The following is a 19,194-nucleotide window of genomic DNA, read 5'->3' on the forward strand; positions in this document are numbered from 1 at the left end:
CTGACTTGTACTGAAAGTGTTCCAGAATACTGTGATAGCGCTTCGGCAGTATCAAGAGAAGCAGGCATGTAAGATATACACAGAGAGGGGTTGGGCTTCCTGGTACACATAGATAAAATGCCCTGTGCATTGCCCAAGGAACACTTTATCAATTTCCAGACAGCTAGTAAAAGCTCCCTAATTCTTGCTGGTGACTTTTCAAGCCATGTGAACTGCAGGTTTTTATTACAGAAAATAAATACTCTTTCTTTTTTTTTAAATCATCCCTACTTCAACCAGATCTATCTGCAATTTTTAAAGTCCAACTAGAGAACAGGCAAACAGAGAAGTTGCTATTCTAGTTTGATGTGATTTTTTTTATGTTACGGGGCACTTTCAGACTAGGTCATGTAATACTGAACAATAATATCAATCATGCTTAGTTCAGTTCTAAGGAGCCTCCATGGCTGTGGGTTCAAAAAGTCTCCATAGATGAAATTCCCCGCTGTGCAGAGGTCCAGTATTATACAACCCATAAATTCTACTAACTCCCAATTTTGAGGCTTTAAGAGGTGCACTGGCCTTTTATCTGGCCCTCTGCATGGGGGGTGGGGGTGGGGAGGGGAAGATTTCATTCCATGAGCTTCTTGCTGCCAGGAAGGCTAATGCTATGTCTTCAAGGAAAAATTTTAAAATAATCACCTCCTTTAGCTATCAGGGAACACTGTGTTCCATGTCACCTCTCAAAGCAGTGTCCCCGGCCTGCCCAGCCCAGCTGTCTATCTGTGCTCTTTACACTGTCATCAAAGGGATTTGAATTTAGCATGCTGCCAGTGTGCCCATGTCATCATTCTCTTGGCTGGAGTCATAAAGGAGCATTCTGCCAATCTGGGAAACAAGCTACAGTCAGACCTCTTAAACATACTGCATAGCTGCTGACAGTGTCCAACATATCCAAAGGAATGTGGCGCAGTGGACTGTGGGTAAAGAAGAGCTTATTTGCATAAACTCCACCCCTTCTAAATTAGCTCTGCAACTTTCAGACGCTTACTGCCACTTAAAAGATTGAGGTTTTAATTGGCTTTTCAGGCAGGCTGACCTTGGCTGTCAAAGAGCCAGGATCTGTGTGCGGATGGCTGTGGATAACATTTAATGAATCAAAGCCCTTAGGAAGTGCCCTTTAAAGAAAGGCCTTTTTAATTAGAAAAGGCTTCTCTCCACGGTAATGCCCAACTTATGAAAACAAGGCAGATATGCTGGCACATGTGAGAGTTAACTTTATTATATTAATATCTGCCTACCTACCACAGGGTGTCATGTGGCATTAACAGCAAGATTCCATTCTGCAGCTACATTCTGTTCAGCAGCTGCGCAGAAAGAAGCAAACATAACAAACCGATCCCGTCTACCAAAGCAAAGCCTGGGACACGCAAACTTTACGCAGAAGTTGCTATTATTGTCCACTCTGAACATCACATTCCACTGGCACGTTTCAATTGACATTGGCTGCTCATTATTATCAAGTTTCATATCACACTAAACACTTGCTACACTTGACAGGAAAGCACGAGCAAGATAAGACTTTCCAATGAGTAACTTTAATATCCGTGGCAATGCCTGCCTTGGGCCTGTGTGCCCCTGCTATGCCACAAAGGCAATTTAACTCCAATCCTGCAAAGTGATGAATCCCTCCTGCAGCATTCTCAGCACCCTGTTTTCATTGACCTGCTCAGCACCTTACAGGACTGGGCCCTTTGTGAGTACTTGTAGTTGCTGCATTATGGCCCTTTGTGAACACAGGAGTAGCTATAGAGTGACATGCATGAGGAAATAACCTCTCTCTACAAACATACATCAATACTGTACACACCCGAAAGTGTAAATATCTTGACAGAAGTTTCAATCAATATTTTCCCAACATTTATACGACAGAACATAAGTGCCCGATAGCAAATTATTTAACATATTGTCCTTTCAGGACTTTCCTACAGATAAAGAAAGCATCTACCTTTCCGCACATTACCCCTGAAACATTATTCATATTAGCAAAAGATCATTTGCATTTACAGCTTTAAGGCTAGAACTTAAGTGGTCATTTTTGACCTAATGAAGGCTGACATTGTCTAAAGCCATACCTAGAAGGAGTAGTAACAGCGTTTTGTTAGAATGAGTAAATACAAAGGAATGTTCGTCCTCAAAATACCCTAGGTACAAACAAAATCAAGCATTTATCAAGGAGAGATTGGAGTAGGATTACATTTTTGATGATCTCTCAGCCCCTCTCATAATAAATTGATGATTAATCTGATGATATATTTGCAGTGATCTTCAGGCCAGTGTTTAAGAAAGGGAAAAGAATCCCACCCTAACAAATACGCATCAATATCCATGCAATTACAAAGTGATAATTTAATTCAAGTGTCTTGAACATTGAAGGAAAAAGGAAAGATCTGATTATACAAATAATTGAGGTAATTAGTTTACCTGTAGAGATATTTCAGGTGTGATGCTTAAATGTATCACTTACTCTAACTATCATTGGTTTAAAAGATGAATTTAGGGGTCCTTCACTGTAACTTTCTGCTATGTATTTTGCTTGTGCTGCTGTTCTAGTGCAGTCCTGGAGTTCTGCTTCTCTGTCATTTGTTTGGTCAGACCCTGGCCTCCTGGCCTTTCCTTCAGCAGCAACATTTTCATCCTTTGCTAAATCATTTGATGATAGTTTACGGTACTTCTCAAAGCCAAGCTGGGTTTTCCTCAGTTCAACAGTATTTTTATCATGTCTGGATACATCATTTGATGGGGGTAATTTTTGGTAGTTATCAATGTCATGCCAAGTATTCTCCTCTAATGTTGAATCACTTCGATGCATCATGAGATCACTTGGCAATGAAGCTTGATACTTCTCAAAGTCACACAAACTATTTTTCTTTCCTGAACTATTAGTTTCATGCTTCTCCAGTTTACTTGAGGAGAGTAACTGGTATTTCTCAGCTTTGCGATGTGGATTTTTCTTTTCTGTAGTACTAATTTCATGCTTCCTAAAATCATTTGATATTGGTGTTCGTTGCTTCTTCTCTACTGCAGTATTTTTTCCATGCGTCACCAATTTATTTGATGCGGCTAATTGGTACTTCTCAGAGCTATGATGTTTATTCTTCTCTTCCACAGTGTTAGTTTCATGCTTTCTAAAATCATCTGATTTTGGTATTTGTTGCTTCTTCTCTACTGTGGTATTTTTTCCATGCTTGACCAATTTATTTGATGAGGTTAACTGGCACTTCTCAGAACTATGATGTTTATTCTTCTCTTCCACAGTTTCAGTTTCATGCGTCACAAAATCATCCGACAATGGTGTTTGTTGTTGCTTCTCTACCGTAACATTATTGTCATGCTTCACCAATGAACTTGATGATGGTTTTTTATTCTTCTTAGGGTTACACAAGGTATCTCTCTCTACTGCAGCTTTCTTTCCATGCTTCTGTAGTGCATTTCTTGAGAGTAACTGGTACTCTTCAAAATTATGATGGGTACTCTTCTCTTGGACAGTTTTGTTTTCATGCTTCCCTGTACTTCTTGATGATGGCTTCTGGTAATTCTTAAAGTTACTCTGGATATTTCTTGCCTCCGCAGCATTATTTTCATGTTTCATTGATTCACAGGATGAGAACAGTTGGTATTTCTCAGTATTACAACAGGTGTTTTCATCTTCTGTTGTATTATATTCATTTTCCACTAAATCTCTTGATGGCATTTGGTATTTGATGTTACACAAGGTATTTCTCAGTCCTGGAGTGTTAATTTTATTCTTTGATGAGGGTAATTGGCATGTCTCAAAACTAGAAGAATTCTCTTTTGCATTATTATCCTCATGCTTCATAAAATCACCCGATGTTGGTATTTGGCACATCTCAGAGTTACACAAGGTATTTCTCTCTGCTGCAATAGCTTTCTTCTCTACCATCGTATCATTTTCATGCTTCAAGCCATCATCTGATGACAGCATTTGGTACTCTTCATATTTATGTAAGCTATTTCTCTCACTTGCACTATTATTTTCATGTGTCACCATTTCATTTAAGGAAGGAAACTGGTTTTTCTCAAAGTTCTCATCTCTCATCTCATTTTCATAATTCAGAGTATCATTTGAAGTTGGCAGTTGGTTCTGCTCCAGATTACGCCAGGGTCTTGTTTTTACCACAGTATTATTTTCATGCTTCTCTGATTCATTTGGCAAGGGTAGTCGGTACTTTTCCCAGTTAATCAAGGGACTTATCTCTTCTGCAGTATTATTTTCACACTTCCCCAGTTCATTTGGTGAGAGTAACTGATTCTTCTCAAAAACATGAAGGATATTCTTCTCTTTGGCTGTATTATTTTCATGGTTTGTGACATCACTTGATGATGGTAGTGTCTGATAATTCTCACCGTTATACATAGCATTCTTTGCTTTAATATCATCTTTATGCTTTGCTGACTCATTTGAAGAAGGTATTTGATACTTATCAGAATTATGACAAGCCTTCTTATCTTCTACACTATCAGTTTCATCTTTCACCAAATCTTTTGATGATGTGATCTGGGGCTTTTCAATAGCATGCCAGATTCTTTGTTCTGTAGCATTGTTTTTGTGCTTTGTTAAATAATTTGATGATCTACATGTCTCAGAATTAGGCCAGGGATTCTCTTCTGCAATGTCACTTTCATGCTTCATGAAATACTTTGATGGCATTTGATAAGTCTCCAGATGACACAAGGTACTCCTTTCCCTGGCAGTATTGTTTTCCTGACTTGCCATTTCATTTGATGAGGATAATTGGTCCTTTCCAAAATTCTCTTCTGGAATATAACACCTGTGCTTCACTAAATAACTTGACAATGAACTTTGGTCCTTTTCAATATCAGAGCAGATATGCTTTTCTTCTACAATACCACTTTTTTCCTTCTTTGAATCATTTGATGAGTGTACTTGGTATGTCTGATTCATAGTCAGATTTGATACATTAGTGCTGAAATTATCAATGTTATTTTGTGGGCTGAGCATTCGATGTGCTTGTGATTCCTGGTTTATTTGTTCACTTTGCATTTGACAATCAGACAGCTTGTTTGGGTTTATCGCTGGCTCCTCTTCCTGCTTAGCTGTGACTTTGCAATCATTTTTTCTAGAACTAGGAAATATTTCCTGTTTATAGTGAAATTTCTCTCTTTTTACAGCTGCTTTTGAATGTTTGCCTTTAAAATCTGATGTATTTTCTTGCCTTGGCATGAGTGGTGGCATTTTGTCAGGAACTGGTATTTTGACAGTTAACTGCAGGTCATCATTTGGAGGCACTACATTCTGCGATGCCTGAGCTACTGGGGAGCAAAACGATGGAATATTTTTCAATAGTTTCTCCTCCGGGAAACATTTTTGGCTTGCAAAGAGAGGATCCTTTTCTGACTCTGAGAACTCTATTTCTGTCTCCTTTGAACTGCACGCATTCACTGTTATTTTAGGAATCTCAACCTCTTTAATATCCTGGGGACGGTGTGCACTGGATCCTTCAGCTACACCGGAAAAAGGCGAGTTAGTAGATGGATTGTCTTCACTAACATTTTGAGCAGCTTTATTATTTCCTAATGAAGATGGATCAAATCCAGCTACTGTGCTATTCCCCTTGTGAGATAGGCTGGGTTTAGATAAAGTAGGAATGCAGTCTGCAAGGGCTTTATTTTTACAGAAAGTAGAAGAGCTGTCTTGATTAGGAAGAAAATCAGGTCCTTGGTTTGTGGAATCTATTTTAGTCTCAGCACTATCCTTGTCGTCACTCATGACCTTGGGCATGACACATTGTACAGTTTGCATCTGTCCTTTGTACTCTCTGTCTTGTGCCCTATTTTCTGGCATTTCATTCTTACCAGGCTTAAGATCATGTTTGCTGTCAGAGTCACTCATCTCTCCCATTTGAGTGCCATGATCAAAAGGCTGATTACTATCAGTGTTGTTGGTCAACCAGCTCCAAGGATGGCTAATTTCAGTCACAACACTGAATCTAGGCATTGGAGCAGTCGTACACACTAAACACTGGGACTGAGGGCTATTTAGAACCGTGGCTGTCACAGTGTGTAGCACTGTGACCTTTGGTTTGTGAATAGCTATTCTATTTGGGACCTTTGTATTATTTTTCTCACCTTTGTGCAACAGCAATGTTTTCACCTCTGTGGCTGAACAAACAGAACTAGCTTGTTCAAACTTTTCCTTCAGTTTGGAGAGAACAGAATTCTTGCTGATTATTTTTGGCAAATTACTGCTTGGCTCTTTCTTTTTCCAGACAGAAGCTTTCTCCTTAGTTTCTTTCTCCTCTGCAGCTAAAAATTTCTTCAGAATGTTTTTCACTGTATTTTTCCCACTCAGGCCATTCCACTTGACCCGCTCATTGGGCATTATCTGTTTGTTCTCTTCTGGTGCTTGACCACTTCCTTTTTTTTCCTTATTTTTGTCTGATTTGTTAACAGGGGCATTTAGACAGCCCCTGTTTGCCCACTGCTTTTCTTTAATGATTAGTTTGCCAACTTCTCGTGTCTTCTTTATGTAAGGTTCACGATTGTTGTTCATGAACTTGGACTGCAAAAGCTGGAATCTTGTGGGGCGCTTGCTGTTGTTTGTACTTTGGCAGTCAGGATTACAAATCACCTTGTTTCCTTTGCCTTCTGCCCATTTTGCCTTCTTCCTCGGCATCTGTGGATCGCAGTCCACGAGGTCTGTGATGTAAAGCAGCAGGCTGCTGAGGACAGCAAAAGCCCCTGGTTCTGTTGCCATCCTATTTAGCTTCTTCTTCAGCACCATGGGATCTATCAGCATCTTATCATCGCAAAACTTTGTACATTTAGTGCTGCATAAAACAAAATGAATGCTCTTTTGAAGTCATCAGTATTGCCTCTACTTCCTTACTCTGTATTACTTTTATTTTATTTATTAACAGATCCATTCTTTTATAACAGAAATCTTCTAAAACTTGTTTTACAACTTAAATCAAGACAAACTTAGTATTATACACACATACAGAATTAGAAATTGGTCTGTGGAAGTCCCTACAGCTGTACTGACAAGACCCAAGACCAGTCACTTTCTTCTAATCTTATTCTTTTTAATTACATGTATAGTGCATTAAACAGAATACCTTAACCTACAGTTCTTAACGGGGTCATAGTTAGTTGCCTGTTAACAGCATGCAAAATATTTTAGAAGCCTTATGAAGCATCTTATGGGGTGTGTGTGTGTATGCAGGTTTTTAATAACAATCCTACATTGTGCAGCCTGCAATTTCTCCCGTATTTTGTGACAATTGTTTTGTGACAATTGGACAGAAACTGGCAAATGTTCATGAGAATAAACAACACTAACAATGGTGAACAAAGCTCATCTGTGCCATTCCTGACTCTCTTTAAGTACTATTGTCCCCTGATATGCAAATGTTACCAAACATTTCCACTCCTGATAAACAAGAAAGAAGATGAGAACAAACTCAGTATGGAAATACAGCTGTGCCTCTGGCTTAACATAAAAACAAAACCTGAAGGCTGAAAAGTGTAGATCAGCCACAGACTCAGGTTTCACTGTAGATACAATTTAAAAATTAGCAGGAACCTTTCCAGTTAACGAGGGGTCTGATCTAATCTGGGACATTTGGCACGTGGGAAATGCCCCCTTAAATCTATTTTCCAAAAGGATCACACCAATGACAAGTAGGACAGAACCAGAGATAGAGCACTTTATGTAATGACAGCCATGGCAATGTCGCTTGATTACTGCCCCCTTTCAGTATTTAGCCTGGAGCAGGAACTCTGGCATGCTGTCTCTACAGTTCAGTTTGGAGAATTAAGCCTTCAGAGAGTCGAGGATTTAAAAAAATGGTGCTGATTGGTTACTAAATAAAATACAGAACTTAGTGCAAAAGCTGCAGAGTGAAGTCAATAACATAAGACAGTGCTTTGGAAAAAACCGCAAGAAGTGTCAGCTTTCTAGCACCCATGAAAAAATGGATTACTTCACTGTGCAGTAAAATAGTGTTGTGAATGGAGTCCAGCCAACATGCCAGGCGAAGATTCGGAGTATTCATTTTTATGTCCTCTTCATTTATGAGCAGAAGTGGGACAACAAATTCTGTAAACTAAACCTGATGTACACGTATAAGGTGCATAAATAGAATGAAGAGAAGTTGCAAAACTGTTCACATTTTATGTAGTATCAATCTTCAAAACTGTATTCTTATAGGGCCAGATTCTGCCACTTTTACTGACAGCAGGTTTGTACACCATTGATTTCAATGGATGGGAAATGAAAACCAAACCTATGCTGTGATTTTAATGGGGCTACCTGCAGAGTAAAGGTACTGCTCATTGTCAAAAAGGGTGGCAAAATCTGGCTTTCAGGTGGCTACATTTCAAGTATACAGAAGAGAAGGCACTTAAAAATTACATACAACAGCATGGGTTCTATTTATAATGACCTTCTGGGTATTTTAAAAGACCAAAACAGATTTTGACAACTGGCTGATGTCTGTATAACAAACAACTAGACTCTGGGTTTCAACTGTGAATGACTACATTTCACCATAGCACAGGTGCCCTCCCCATACACAGTACATGGTAACACAGATTAAATACCCCTTCACGTAAGCAGTAACACACACAAGGACAGAAATATAATGAAGCCTGTTCTGATGTCATATTGAGAGTTCCATTTGTTACAACTGCTGTTTATTTCAGAAGGATGCCCTCACTGGCTATCATTGGATTGCAGTTCCCCCTCCTATTATGGAGAAGGGCATTTAAGGCAGGAGGAGATTAAGTAAAGTCACTCTTTTAAAAGGATATTTTTTTGGATTGCAATGGGCAGAGAAAGCCAAATGTTCAATGTATGTCAGTCAAGAGTTCTGATGGATTTATAATTTTGAAAACTCTGTTATCATGACATTTGAGCTGATTGTTACCAGTTTAATTTGAATTTTTTTTGTGAGACTTAAGAAAAAAAAGAAAAACTCAAGAAAAACTTGCTCTAGCACTGCCCTATTTTTCTGTCTATCTGACCTCTGACTGCAAGCTTGCCAGGGTAGGGGCTGTTCCTTATTCTCTCTAAAAAGTGCCTACCATACTGTGGACATTCCCATAAACATACAATAAAGTATGGGCTAACCTGGCTTCCACTAGCATCAAAAGCAAAAACCCAATTGACTGCAATCGGAACAGAATCAGACCCTCTTGTTATTGGTTTGGAGTTTGTTAAAATAGCATTAATCAATCAGTTGAGGACTACGACACAATGATCATTAGGTGGTAAAAGAAACAGTAGTGAACTCTATTGAGGGTTTACCCAGAAGTCAAATCAATAGGATGTATTTTAGGGTGTTTTCATTAGGGTGCATTTTCAGAAATATTACACTGTTTTATAGGTACACAAAATAATGTTGTGTATGTCCTATGTCAGAATGTCTGGTCTATAGTCATCAGCTAGTAACAGAAGATGAACAAGAGCTACTCTACCTATTCAGGGCAGCTGAAGTTTTTCCAAGATGATCTCACCCACAAACAAGCATTACAATGCATTTGTGAAAAAGTCTGCTCTCTTGGATGACCATGTACCATGAAATATAAATCCTGGGTTTGCGATATGAAGTTATTTCTCTAAAATAAACACAGGTGTGTGGGGACATGGGGGAATGCTGATACTTTTGTCACAGCATTAAACCCCCCCAATACATTTCCTAAGGGAGCGTCTACTGCATGAAGTCCTGCAGGGAAATCTTGACCACATTGAATGGGAGTTTTGACCTTGATTCCAATGGGGGTCAAGATTTCATCCCTAATATTATACCAACTACTGTCCTTCACACCTTGGACTATAACCACCTGTCATTACAGCTGAGAGGAACTGGGCAGAATGGTCCCTTAGGGCTGTTGTGCATAGTGGGAGGCTGTTAACACCATTTCATAAACAGTCAGAGGGTTCTCTGTTGAGAAGTGGAAGGCACTACCCCAGGCTATGAGCTAGGCCAGGGAATGAGGTAATAGCATTCTGGAACTGAACCTGGAACTCCCCCATGGCAGCACTAATGCATACAGAACGTCAGAGTTACAAACCCCTCAGGAATGGAGGTCGTTCATAACTCTGAACAAAACGCCCTGGTTGTTCTTTCAAAAGTTTACAACTGAACATTGACTTAATACAGCTTTACTATGCTGAAGAAAAATGCTGCTTTCCCTTTATTTATTTTTGTAGTAGTTTATGTTTAACACAGTACTGTACTGTGTTGTGTGTGTGTGTCTGCTGCTGCCTGATTGCATGCTTCCGGTTCCAAATGAGGTGTGTGGTTGACTGGTCAGTTCGTGTCTCTGGTAGTTGTAACTCTGAGGTTCTACTGTATCTGGCTTCTCTTCCCTCCCCCCAAAAGCCATTTTTAAAAAGTATGCTGCCATCCGCCTTAGGAGATCTAGATAAGCTGTTTTCTGGATATTTTTATCCTAACTACATGATTTTAAATGTCAGAATGGGTTGATCACATGTATGTCTAGGTGCTCTAAGACCAGTTTCAAAAGATCTTGTTCGTTTCTTATTTTAAATGAACTCCCTTCACCCCACCCACTCAGCAATAATATATTTTCAAGAGGCGAGCAGGCAATTTACTTATTTATGCATAGTTGTTTGCAGTGGTGTTATAGTTGGTGCTATGTTGGTCCCAGGACATGAAAGACACAAGGTGGGTGAAGTAGTAGTTTTTATTGGACCAATTTGTGTTGGTGAGCTTTCGAGCTACACAGAGCTCTTCTTCAGGTCTGGGAAAGGTACTCAGAATGTTGCAGCTAAATACAAGGTGAAACAGACTGCTAAGCATAAGGAGTTAACACATTGCAAGAAACCATTCAAAATGAAGTGGGCAATTAACACCTCTGCAGTCACAGGACAAAGGTGAGTTAGTAGTTTACAGAGTGTCCTAATAAGATATATACTTCATGGGTCAGTATATTATTTATGCCTGTATCTGTAATTTTCACTCCATGCATCTGAAGAAGTGGGGGTTTTTTACCCATGAAAGCTTATGCCCAAATAAATCTGTTAGTCTTTAAGTTGCCATCACACTCCTTGTTGTTTTTGTGGATACAGACTAACACAGCTACCCCTCTGGTACAAGCCATACACTACTATCTCTATTGTATCCATGATTTCTGGTGTGTATCAGAGTTATGAATTTAAGCTCCCAGGCTCGCCTCTTGAAGGTATTGTGCCAGTTTCCTTTGAGGACGTAGACTGAGAGGTCACATATGGCGCTATTATTTTGGGACAAGCGTTCACTCCTGGGTGATGTTTTTGCCTTTTATAAATTTCTGTATGAGTTCATTTGAGAGTGTAGTGATTGTCTTGTTTCACCCCTATAGTGATTGCTAGGGCATTTGATGCACTAGATGAGGTATACCACATGTTGCCATAGGTGCTTCTCGTACCCATGGATCTTGAAAGGGGTCCTGTGAGGGATATTGAACATTGTAGCAGTGGAAATATGGCTGCAGGTTTTGCATCTGTTCTGGCAGGGTGTGGTGCTGCATTGAGTTGATGTGTCCTGGTCTGTGGGGAGCTTGTTTCTGATGATGAGTTTGGCAAAGCTGGGGGGTTGTTTGAAGGCCAGAAAAGAGGTTTGGTAAAGATTTTTCTCAAGGTGTGGTCCCTATCAAGTTTGGGTTGTAATTGTTTGATGTTACCTCATATGGCTTCCAGCGTGGGGTGATAGGTGACAACTAGGGGTGTGTGGTCAGTGGACTTTTTTTCTGTATTGAAGCAGGTTCTCTCGGGAAATTAGGATGACCCATTCCATGATGCAATCTAGTTCTCTGGTGGAGTGTCCTTATTTGGTGAAGGTGGTTTTACGTTTGTTAAAGTGTATATCGTGGACTTTCTCCTCAGAGCATATTCTGTGGTATTTGAGTGCCTGGCTGTGGCTACCAGATTTCTTGGTGTGATTGGGGTGGTTGCTGGATCTGTGCTGGTAAGTGTGCTGATGTGAGGGTTTCTTGTATATAGTTGTCTGTAAGGTTTCTTGCAACATGAGTTAACTCCTTATGCTTAACTATCTGTTCCACCTTGTCGTTAGCTGTGACACACTGATTACCTTTCCCAGACCTGAAGAAGAGCTCTGTGTAAACTCGAAAGCTTTTCTCTTTCACCAACAGAAGCTGGTCCAGTAACAGATATTACCTCCCCCACCTTGTCTCTCTTATGTATTCACAGGCACTTCTGTGGCACTCATCACTGTACTATGTGAGTGCCAAAAGCCTGATACACTAGCAGGCTGAAATGCAATCTAATCCCAGTGACTGGGTTAGCCCAGTAAAAGCCTTTATAGCAGACACTGTCATGTCACAGACCTGAGGACAGTCAGACCCTATGCCTGTGGGGCAGAGGAGATGTGTTCAGCACCTGAGCAGGAAGAGCTGCTGGAGGTAGGGCGGGGAGAGGGAGCTCATACAAATGCGTTTACTAACCCTCTGAACAACCCCTGGAGCCTGGCCCCTTCTCGCCTCTGTGCTGGGATTGTGGGGGTTTCTGGAGCCCTAGACCAGCAGTAGTGCCTATGGGGTCCTGCCGAGGGAGGGTAGTTTCCAGCAAACATACACTTTAGAGGCTTGGGGAGCTCTCCTTTTTACCATCAGTAGGTGGGTGCTGGGCGTTGCCCTTCTTAGTGCTCTTCAACCCACACTAAGCCCAGTCTCCTTGGCTGGCATGCACTGGGGGAACCATGGTTTGCCAGCGCTGCAAGGGAAGGCTTGTGTGAACAACAACAACAACAGTGTGTCCAGGGGTTATTAACAACAACATCAGAACTTTTATGAAATATTCACTGTAGATTTTGTAAAAACCTTTTGTAAAAAGAAACAAAACGAACGCTTGGCCCTCAACTACTTAGGTTTCCGTTTAGGCATTATTGTTTCAATGTGTCTCAGAGAGGACTAGCTGAGCAGGGAGTGCAGAACAGGGGCAGTGCATGTTTCCCCCATGCCACCTTGCTGACATGGCAGGACTGCAGGGGTACAAATGGTTTCATTGTCTCGAAGAGGCACTCAGCTTTTAAGAGGCCAAGTAATGCTGCATGAGACAGTGTGAAACTGTCATCTCAACTAAAGAAGGCAAGCAAACACGTATTTCCCACTACTCTGTTCCATTCTTCCCCCCACTACACAGTAGGCAGCCCCAGCCATTCTTGCCAGGGTCATCAAGCGAGGACTACAACACCTCCAGCCTGGGCAGCCAATCAAAACAAGCTGTTTCACTATGAGCCGCATGACTGGTCACCCCATTGACCCACATAAAGCTCCCACTGCCTGGCTGAAGGCGGCTATAGGTAGGGGAGAGAGAACACCTGGCAGGAGCTATGCTGCTTCTCATGCCCACTTGCCCCTCTTAGAAAGCGTTTCCTGCCTGCTCACACAGCAATGTTCAGACAGACAGGCCTGGCCATATGGCTTGTAACTGCTACATGTGGTTTAAGTTCTGATAAATTAGGATATTTGCATCCTATTTGCACTAGCCGGTTGTATTTTCTTTTCTCTACATAGGGTAATGTTAAGTTATTGTCTGGTCCTGAGTACTCAGTGAGTTGGCTCTTGTTTCAGCACCTTTTTCTTAGTGTTAGCAAGTTTTAATACATTGAGTGAAGAGAGGGCTCAACAGTAACACTGGTTCAAAGTTTGTTGGGAAAGGTAGTTGGTGTTTGGTTACTGGGAAATGAAGGTTAGTCTGTACCACAAGATAAACCCACTTATAGAAGTGTCCAGGAGTTGACTATCAGCAGCTCTAACTTATTGTTAGTTGAATCTTGGCTTGAGTCAGACGGCCATGACAGGGGAGCAAAAAGGTTGTTTTAGTCTTGGGACCACACGTAGTATTTTGAGGTCACCCGGCTTTGCATGTAATTTGGTTCAAGGAATAGCCAACAGTAAGGAAAGGCAACAACTGTGTTCCTTTGCGGTAGTGGTTACTCTTATTAACGCTGATATTTAAACCTTGTTACGTCTTTAATAAAGTGGTGGTCAATGGCCTATTTTCCCCTATAACTATGGAAACAATGCTTTGCTAGCATTCGCCAACTTTATAGCTTCTGTCTATCTGAACCATCTTTGCAAAATTAGATTCGCTTTTCTGTCCGTGAAATTAAGTTTGGGTCCTTCTCCATCATGAATGTCAGGTAAGATGAATAACGGGATAGCTGTGATACATTCTAGAAGAACAATATGGACAATTGTTAACTTTAAAAACACAGTAACCATATGTTTATGGTTATGACCTTTCAAAGTCTAATGATGAGGCATGCTGTCTTTGTGGAATGATGATTTCTTTTCCGCTGGAGATTTTTTCCTGGGTAAAGGAAAAGTTAGATGTACAAAAGAAAATCATACCTTATGAGAGCTACATTCTTCTCTCTTCTTAATTGCTGAATTTATTATGGGAAATGTTAGAGGCATCATAAACTAGAAAGAATGTTTTCAGAAAGTCTTGATGTTTTCTTATATAAAGTCATAAGTTACAAACAAATATCCTTCTTTGTTTAAACTTTAACATATGCTCAAAATGAGAAAGCAGCAGATAGCAAAGATGCAAAGAGAGAGCATGCTAAAACAAGAACTCAACATTGTTCTTTGTGTATCCCACATTTTAATAAAAAGATTGGTGTGTGGCCCATCTCCCCTACTAACCACAGCGACATGGATCACCTGCTCCCCTTTCTATCATATAACATCCCAATGGCAATTGCTTATATGGAAAAGCAATAGGAAAGTATTTATGTATTTTTAGCTGCCTTTTTAAATGCAAGTCAGCAGGTGGAAATAGAGAGGCGAAAACAGGACCATGTGACCAGTCAGCTCTCTGCGGACCATTAGAATGTTCTCTGTGGACCACAGTTTAAGAATCTTTGTGCTAAAACATGGAATTAATCACATGGGGCTAGATTCTGCTCTCAGTTACTCCAGAATTAATACTGGTATAATTCCACTAATGGAAGTTATTCCAGATTTATGCCAGTATTACAGATCAGAATATGATTCAGTAAGTTCTACTATTAGTTTTATTCACATCAGATACTAATTTTTAACCTGGCCATATAGTTAGTTGGTTTTCTGTTTTAAAAGCCAAAGTAACTGTTTTGTCTCCAGGCCTCTTTGTGAGAGAAATCTCAGTCACACGAAACACATTATAGCCTGGCTGGTGACGTACTACAGCTCTTTAATGGCCTCAGACAAAAATTCTGATACTGATACAGCAACATATAAGTACGATCTAAAAATGAAGAAATGATGCTTATGAAGAGCATAAGATTAATTTATTTACAAATATTTCAGCCAGTTGACTTTTTAAAAGAGTTTTGAAGAGTCTAGAGTGAAAAAAAAAACATACTAATGCAGAAATGTTAAACACAATGATGCTTTGCTGTACCTTGGAAGTGTTGCTAGTGTTGGCCTTTCCTTTCTGGAAGCTTCTCACATAACAATACATATACACCATAGTGCTGACAAAGGGTTAACATTTCATTAATGAATAATCTGTGACACAGTAGAGTTGCAAATATTACAGAGGCATTAGATGTGAGGCGGAGGAAAGAGGGAGGTGGAAGAATTGTTAAAAGTTTAAAATCTACAGGGAATGGAACATCCTCACAAAAGGATCATACTATTAGTTCAGAAGAAAAGCATTCGTTTTGAAAATTAATTATATATGTGTGCAAGAGACTACTGGTGATAGCTTTTTAGGGGTGGCATTAGTAAGGTAGGCAGAATTTTGATAATAAGAGGGTTTTAGTTATTTATATATTTTTTATTTAAAATAATCTCACTGACCTGGATTGTACTTTAAGAGCAAGTTCGATACTCAAAAATCCCTGTATCTATGAAAAACTGAACATTTACGGTGTCCAGTTACTCTTGAATGACTCAGCTAACTGCACTTACACACATTCCACATAGCCTTTTAGAACTAACCCTCACCAGCCTAGAACAGCGTTATTATAATTAGTCAGTTATCTACAGTGTTTGACAGAGTCTTTATAGAAAGAGAAAAATGGCAGAAACTGCTTTACTTTTCCTCTGTGGATCGTCGGTAAAGAGACTCGCCCAAGTATTCTAGCCTCTCCCTCTGTTCAAGATCCTGGTACAAGCCTTTGGGAACCTTGTTCAGGCCGTAAAGCAATCCATACAAGCAGCCGGCAATAGATCCAGTGGCTGCGCTCTCACCTGTAAAATTAAACACAACCGTGTGCAGTTCTGTTGTTGTGAAAAATGCACTCTCCTTTGCAGATATATCACTACACAGAGAAGGAAGCTTTAAGCCACTGCAGGAGAGATTTTTACTTATATGTGGTGTGCCAAAGAGACTCTCAGAATGGTAGCTCTAGGGAGTTCACCAACCAACTGGAATTTCAAGCCTCTACCTTTGCCAGCAGTAATGGGTCAGACTGCATAATGTACTCCTGGGGAAATTCTGCCCCAAAAAGTTAAAAATTCTGCACATAATATTTTAAAATTCTGCATATTTTATTTGTTAAAATAATGCAAAATAATCAGGCTGGTTTCAATTATTTTGGTAATTTATTTAAACTACAATACAAGGGACGGAGTTCGGGAGTAGGGAGCATTGGAGGAAATCCCCAAACCCCCTCTGTCTAATAGTAATGTAGCGAGTATTGACCCTTTACTTCTAGTTATTAGTCAACAAATATATGCAGCCATATGCTCAGTGTTACATCATAGGCAACGGAAGAGCAAGCAAGGGCTGGGTATTCAAACTCACAATTTATATTGGCTACTGACCATCTCCAGAAAGGTCAGTAGCAATCAGTTCATGGAGCACATTTTGCTAGGAAATTTTAAAAATTTAGATCAGTTCTACTCTCTAAAACACCATAAGCATTTATAAGGCCACACTGTCCTTTACAGTAAGGATCCTTTACACCACTCTGGCAATGTAAAGGAGCCTTAACATTTTTACACCTGTCTTACACTCTTGCGGGAATTCACTAAGAACAATCGGAACAATTCATTAAGCAGGCAGGTTGCTACATTCTGCTCTGCCTGACGGGATAGAGCCTGCCCCATGACTACCTCCTCAGAAACACGCCAAAGCCCTGCCCCTCCATGCCAAGCATGCTGCAATAGTGAGTGAAAGGGATAGAGTGTCTCTCTCTCTCTCATACACACTGCCCAGACTGCCCAGCCCCCCAGTGGTGATTTACATCTCTACCCGAAGCTCCGGGAGGCCAAACTGACCTGTCTGCACTGCCGGGGAGGGGCACGTGACTGCTCTTGTGCCTTCCCTTTGCTTCCCCATCAGAAATAATTTTTCTACAGGGAAGCAAAGAAATTTGCGGGGGCCATGAATTCTGTGCATGCGCAGTGGTGCAGAATTCCCTCAGGAGTAATAATGCTGTGTCTGAGAAGGAAGAGCTCTTCTCTTCTTCTTCAGGGCTGGTCGGCAGACCGCTGCAAGAAAGTTTACAAAAGCAGGTAGGCCATGCTGCTCCCTGTTGCTTATGTGTCTCTTGCCTATTGGCAAAAAGAGTAAGAGCTTGTCTTCACTGCTGTGGTAGCACTAGCTATAATTCAAGTTTTGCCCCTACCCCAACTTCCATCCACACACACAAATCTCTAGATTAAGTTAAGTGGTGCTTTAAACTCCAGCTAGCTCACCCCCTCCGGGGGCATGGGTTGAAGCTTCAGTGCTGCTGACCCTTGAGCTAATAATGCAGTGGGTATGCTGCAGCTTAAATGACAACTACTCATCAGCTGTTAAATCAGTCACTCTGCTAATCAAACCATGCTGCGTGGCTCAAATGTTGTTTCGCAGTGTAGCTGCTCTCACTGAGCTAGGCTAGCTCACGTGGAGTAACGCGTGTGTACTAACTCACACTAACAGCTGCAGTGAAGACCAGCCTTAACCATGAGTTTAATATGTACTGACACATTCATTGTGACACCAAATGAACACTTGGGTTGGCCCCAATATTCCATTTAGTGCAGATGTCATGGGGCAGAATCCCTGCCTTGCTTTGTGTGCTAAGTGGCACAAAGGGATTGGAAACCTGTTGCTCCCTTGCTATGGATACCCCCTCCACAGGGGAGTCTCCAGCAGGCAACAAGCTAACAGTACTGTCTCCTGCTGCTGTAGAGAGTGTACAAAAAACCTAGTATTTTCTGCCCGTGCTCCCTCTGCTACTGCTACCTCTACCTCACTGATTACGTTGGTTCACAAGCAAGGAAACCTGTGTGCCATTAGAATCATGCTGGGAGGGCAACAAGTCCATTTGCCAAATGGACAAAAGTCAATTCAGTAAGCAGCAATGCTGTCCAGCTGCTTAAAGGGCAGCACATTGCATCATTTCGATTAGAAGGGACTTTTCGTGGGGCATCTAGCTAATGCGCTGCCTCACAAATACAGGATCAGCACATTTTACAATTATTATTAAATGGTGAAAGCAACAATCTTTACATTTAAAAGGTAATAGTTAATCCAATGAAAACAATATATTTGATATTGTTTCAGAGAAAGAGAATGTGGTTAACGCAAATAAAAAGCAATGATATCAGCTGCTCATCTGATCAAATAAGAGAGCCATTGGCTGGGGAGGAGCCAGGGGACAGAGAAAAGCCAGGTCCTCCAACCCCGAAGTCCCTGACTTACTGCTCTTTTCTTTTTGGGAGGAAGCTTCCGCAACAAAACATCCTCCTTCTCTTAAATGGCTCTCAGGGTGCAACAAACCATTGCGGTTAACCCAGTGCTAGAAAGGAAGAGTAGCTACAGAGGAAACCATTAGATTGCAAGATCTTTAGGGCAGGGAAAGTATCTTATTACTGTAATTAATCATTTAAAATCACATAATGGCTGTGTGTATGTATCCATGGTATCTTGTGTTGAGATCCCATTAACTCTCCCAAAGCTAAGTCGGGGTGGGTTGGGTCAGCAGTGCAGACAGAGGGTCTCCATGGAATGCCTAGGTTGATTGTTGATGGCATCCTGCTGGGTGAATCTGCAGTGTTGGTGATTCAGCATGAGGGTAGGGGGCAGGGCACAGTGATGTTGAAGGAGCTATCTTTGGCATGAGTTGCAACACAAAGATATTAACCACTTGTGTCCCTTAAAGAATACATGGTGTTTTTTATAAGAGTAAGGATGTTAAACCAGTGTCCCAGACAAACTAC

The 19,194-nt window shown here is 40.8% G+C and overlaps 1 protein-coding gene across 2 annotated transcripts in view; it reads right to left on the reverse strand.

Annotated features, from left to right (window-relative positions):
- Positions 1-579: 579 nt before the first annotated feature.
- ADPRHL1 (ADP-ribosylhydrolase like 1) overlaps positions 580-19,194 on the reverse strand; it is a 51,237-nt gene continuing 32,622 nt past the window's right edge. Inside the window, exons 7-8 of one of the 2 annotated variants that reach the window (XM_037897222.2) lie at positions 16,080-16,233; positions 580-6,851 (exon numbers count right to left, since the gene is read on the reverse strand). In XM_037897222.2, the coding sequence (XP_037753150.1) occupies positions 2,477-6,851; positions 16,080-16,233 (4,529 nt within the window). In that variant the 3' untranslated portion in view covers positions 580-2,476. Of the gene's footprint in view, positions 6,852-15,309; positions 16,234-19,194 lie in introns of those variants that run through there. The other variant, XM_007063833.3, reaches the window with a different exon arrangement.

Source organism: Chelonia mydas, chromosome 1, assembly GCF_015237465.2.
Source record: "Chelonia mydas isolate rCheMyd1 chromosome 1, rCheMyd1.pri.v2, whole genome shotgun sequence".
Classification (NCBI taxonomy): domain Eukaryota; kingdom Metazoa; phylum Chordata; order Testudines; family Cheloniidae; genus Chelonia; species Chelonia mydas.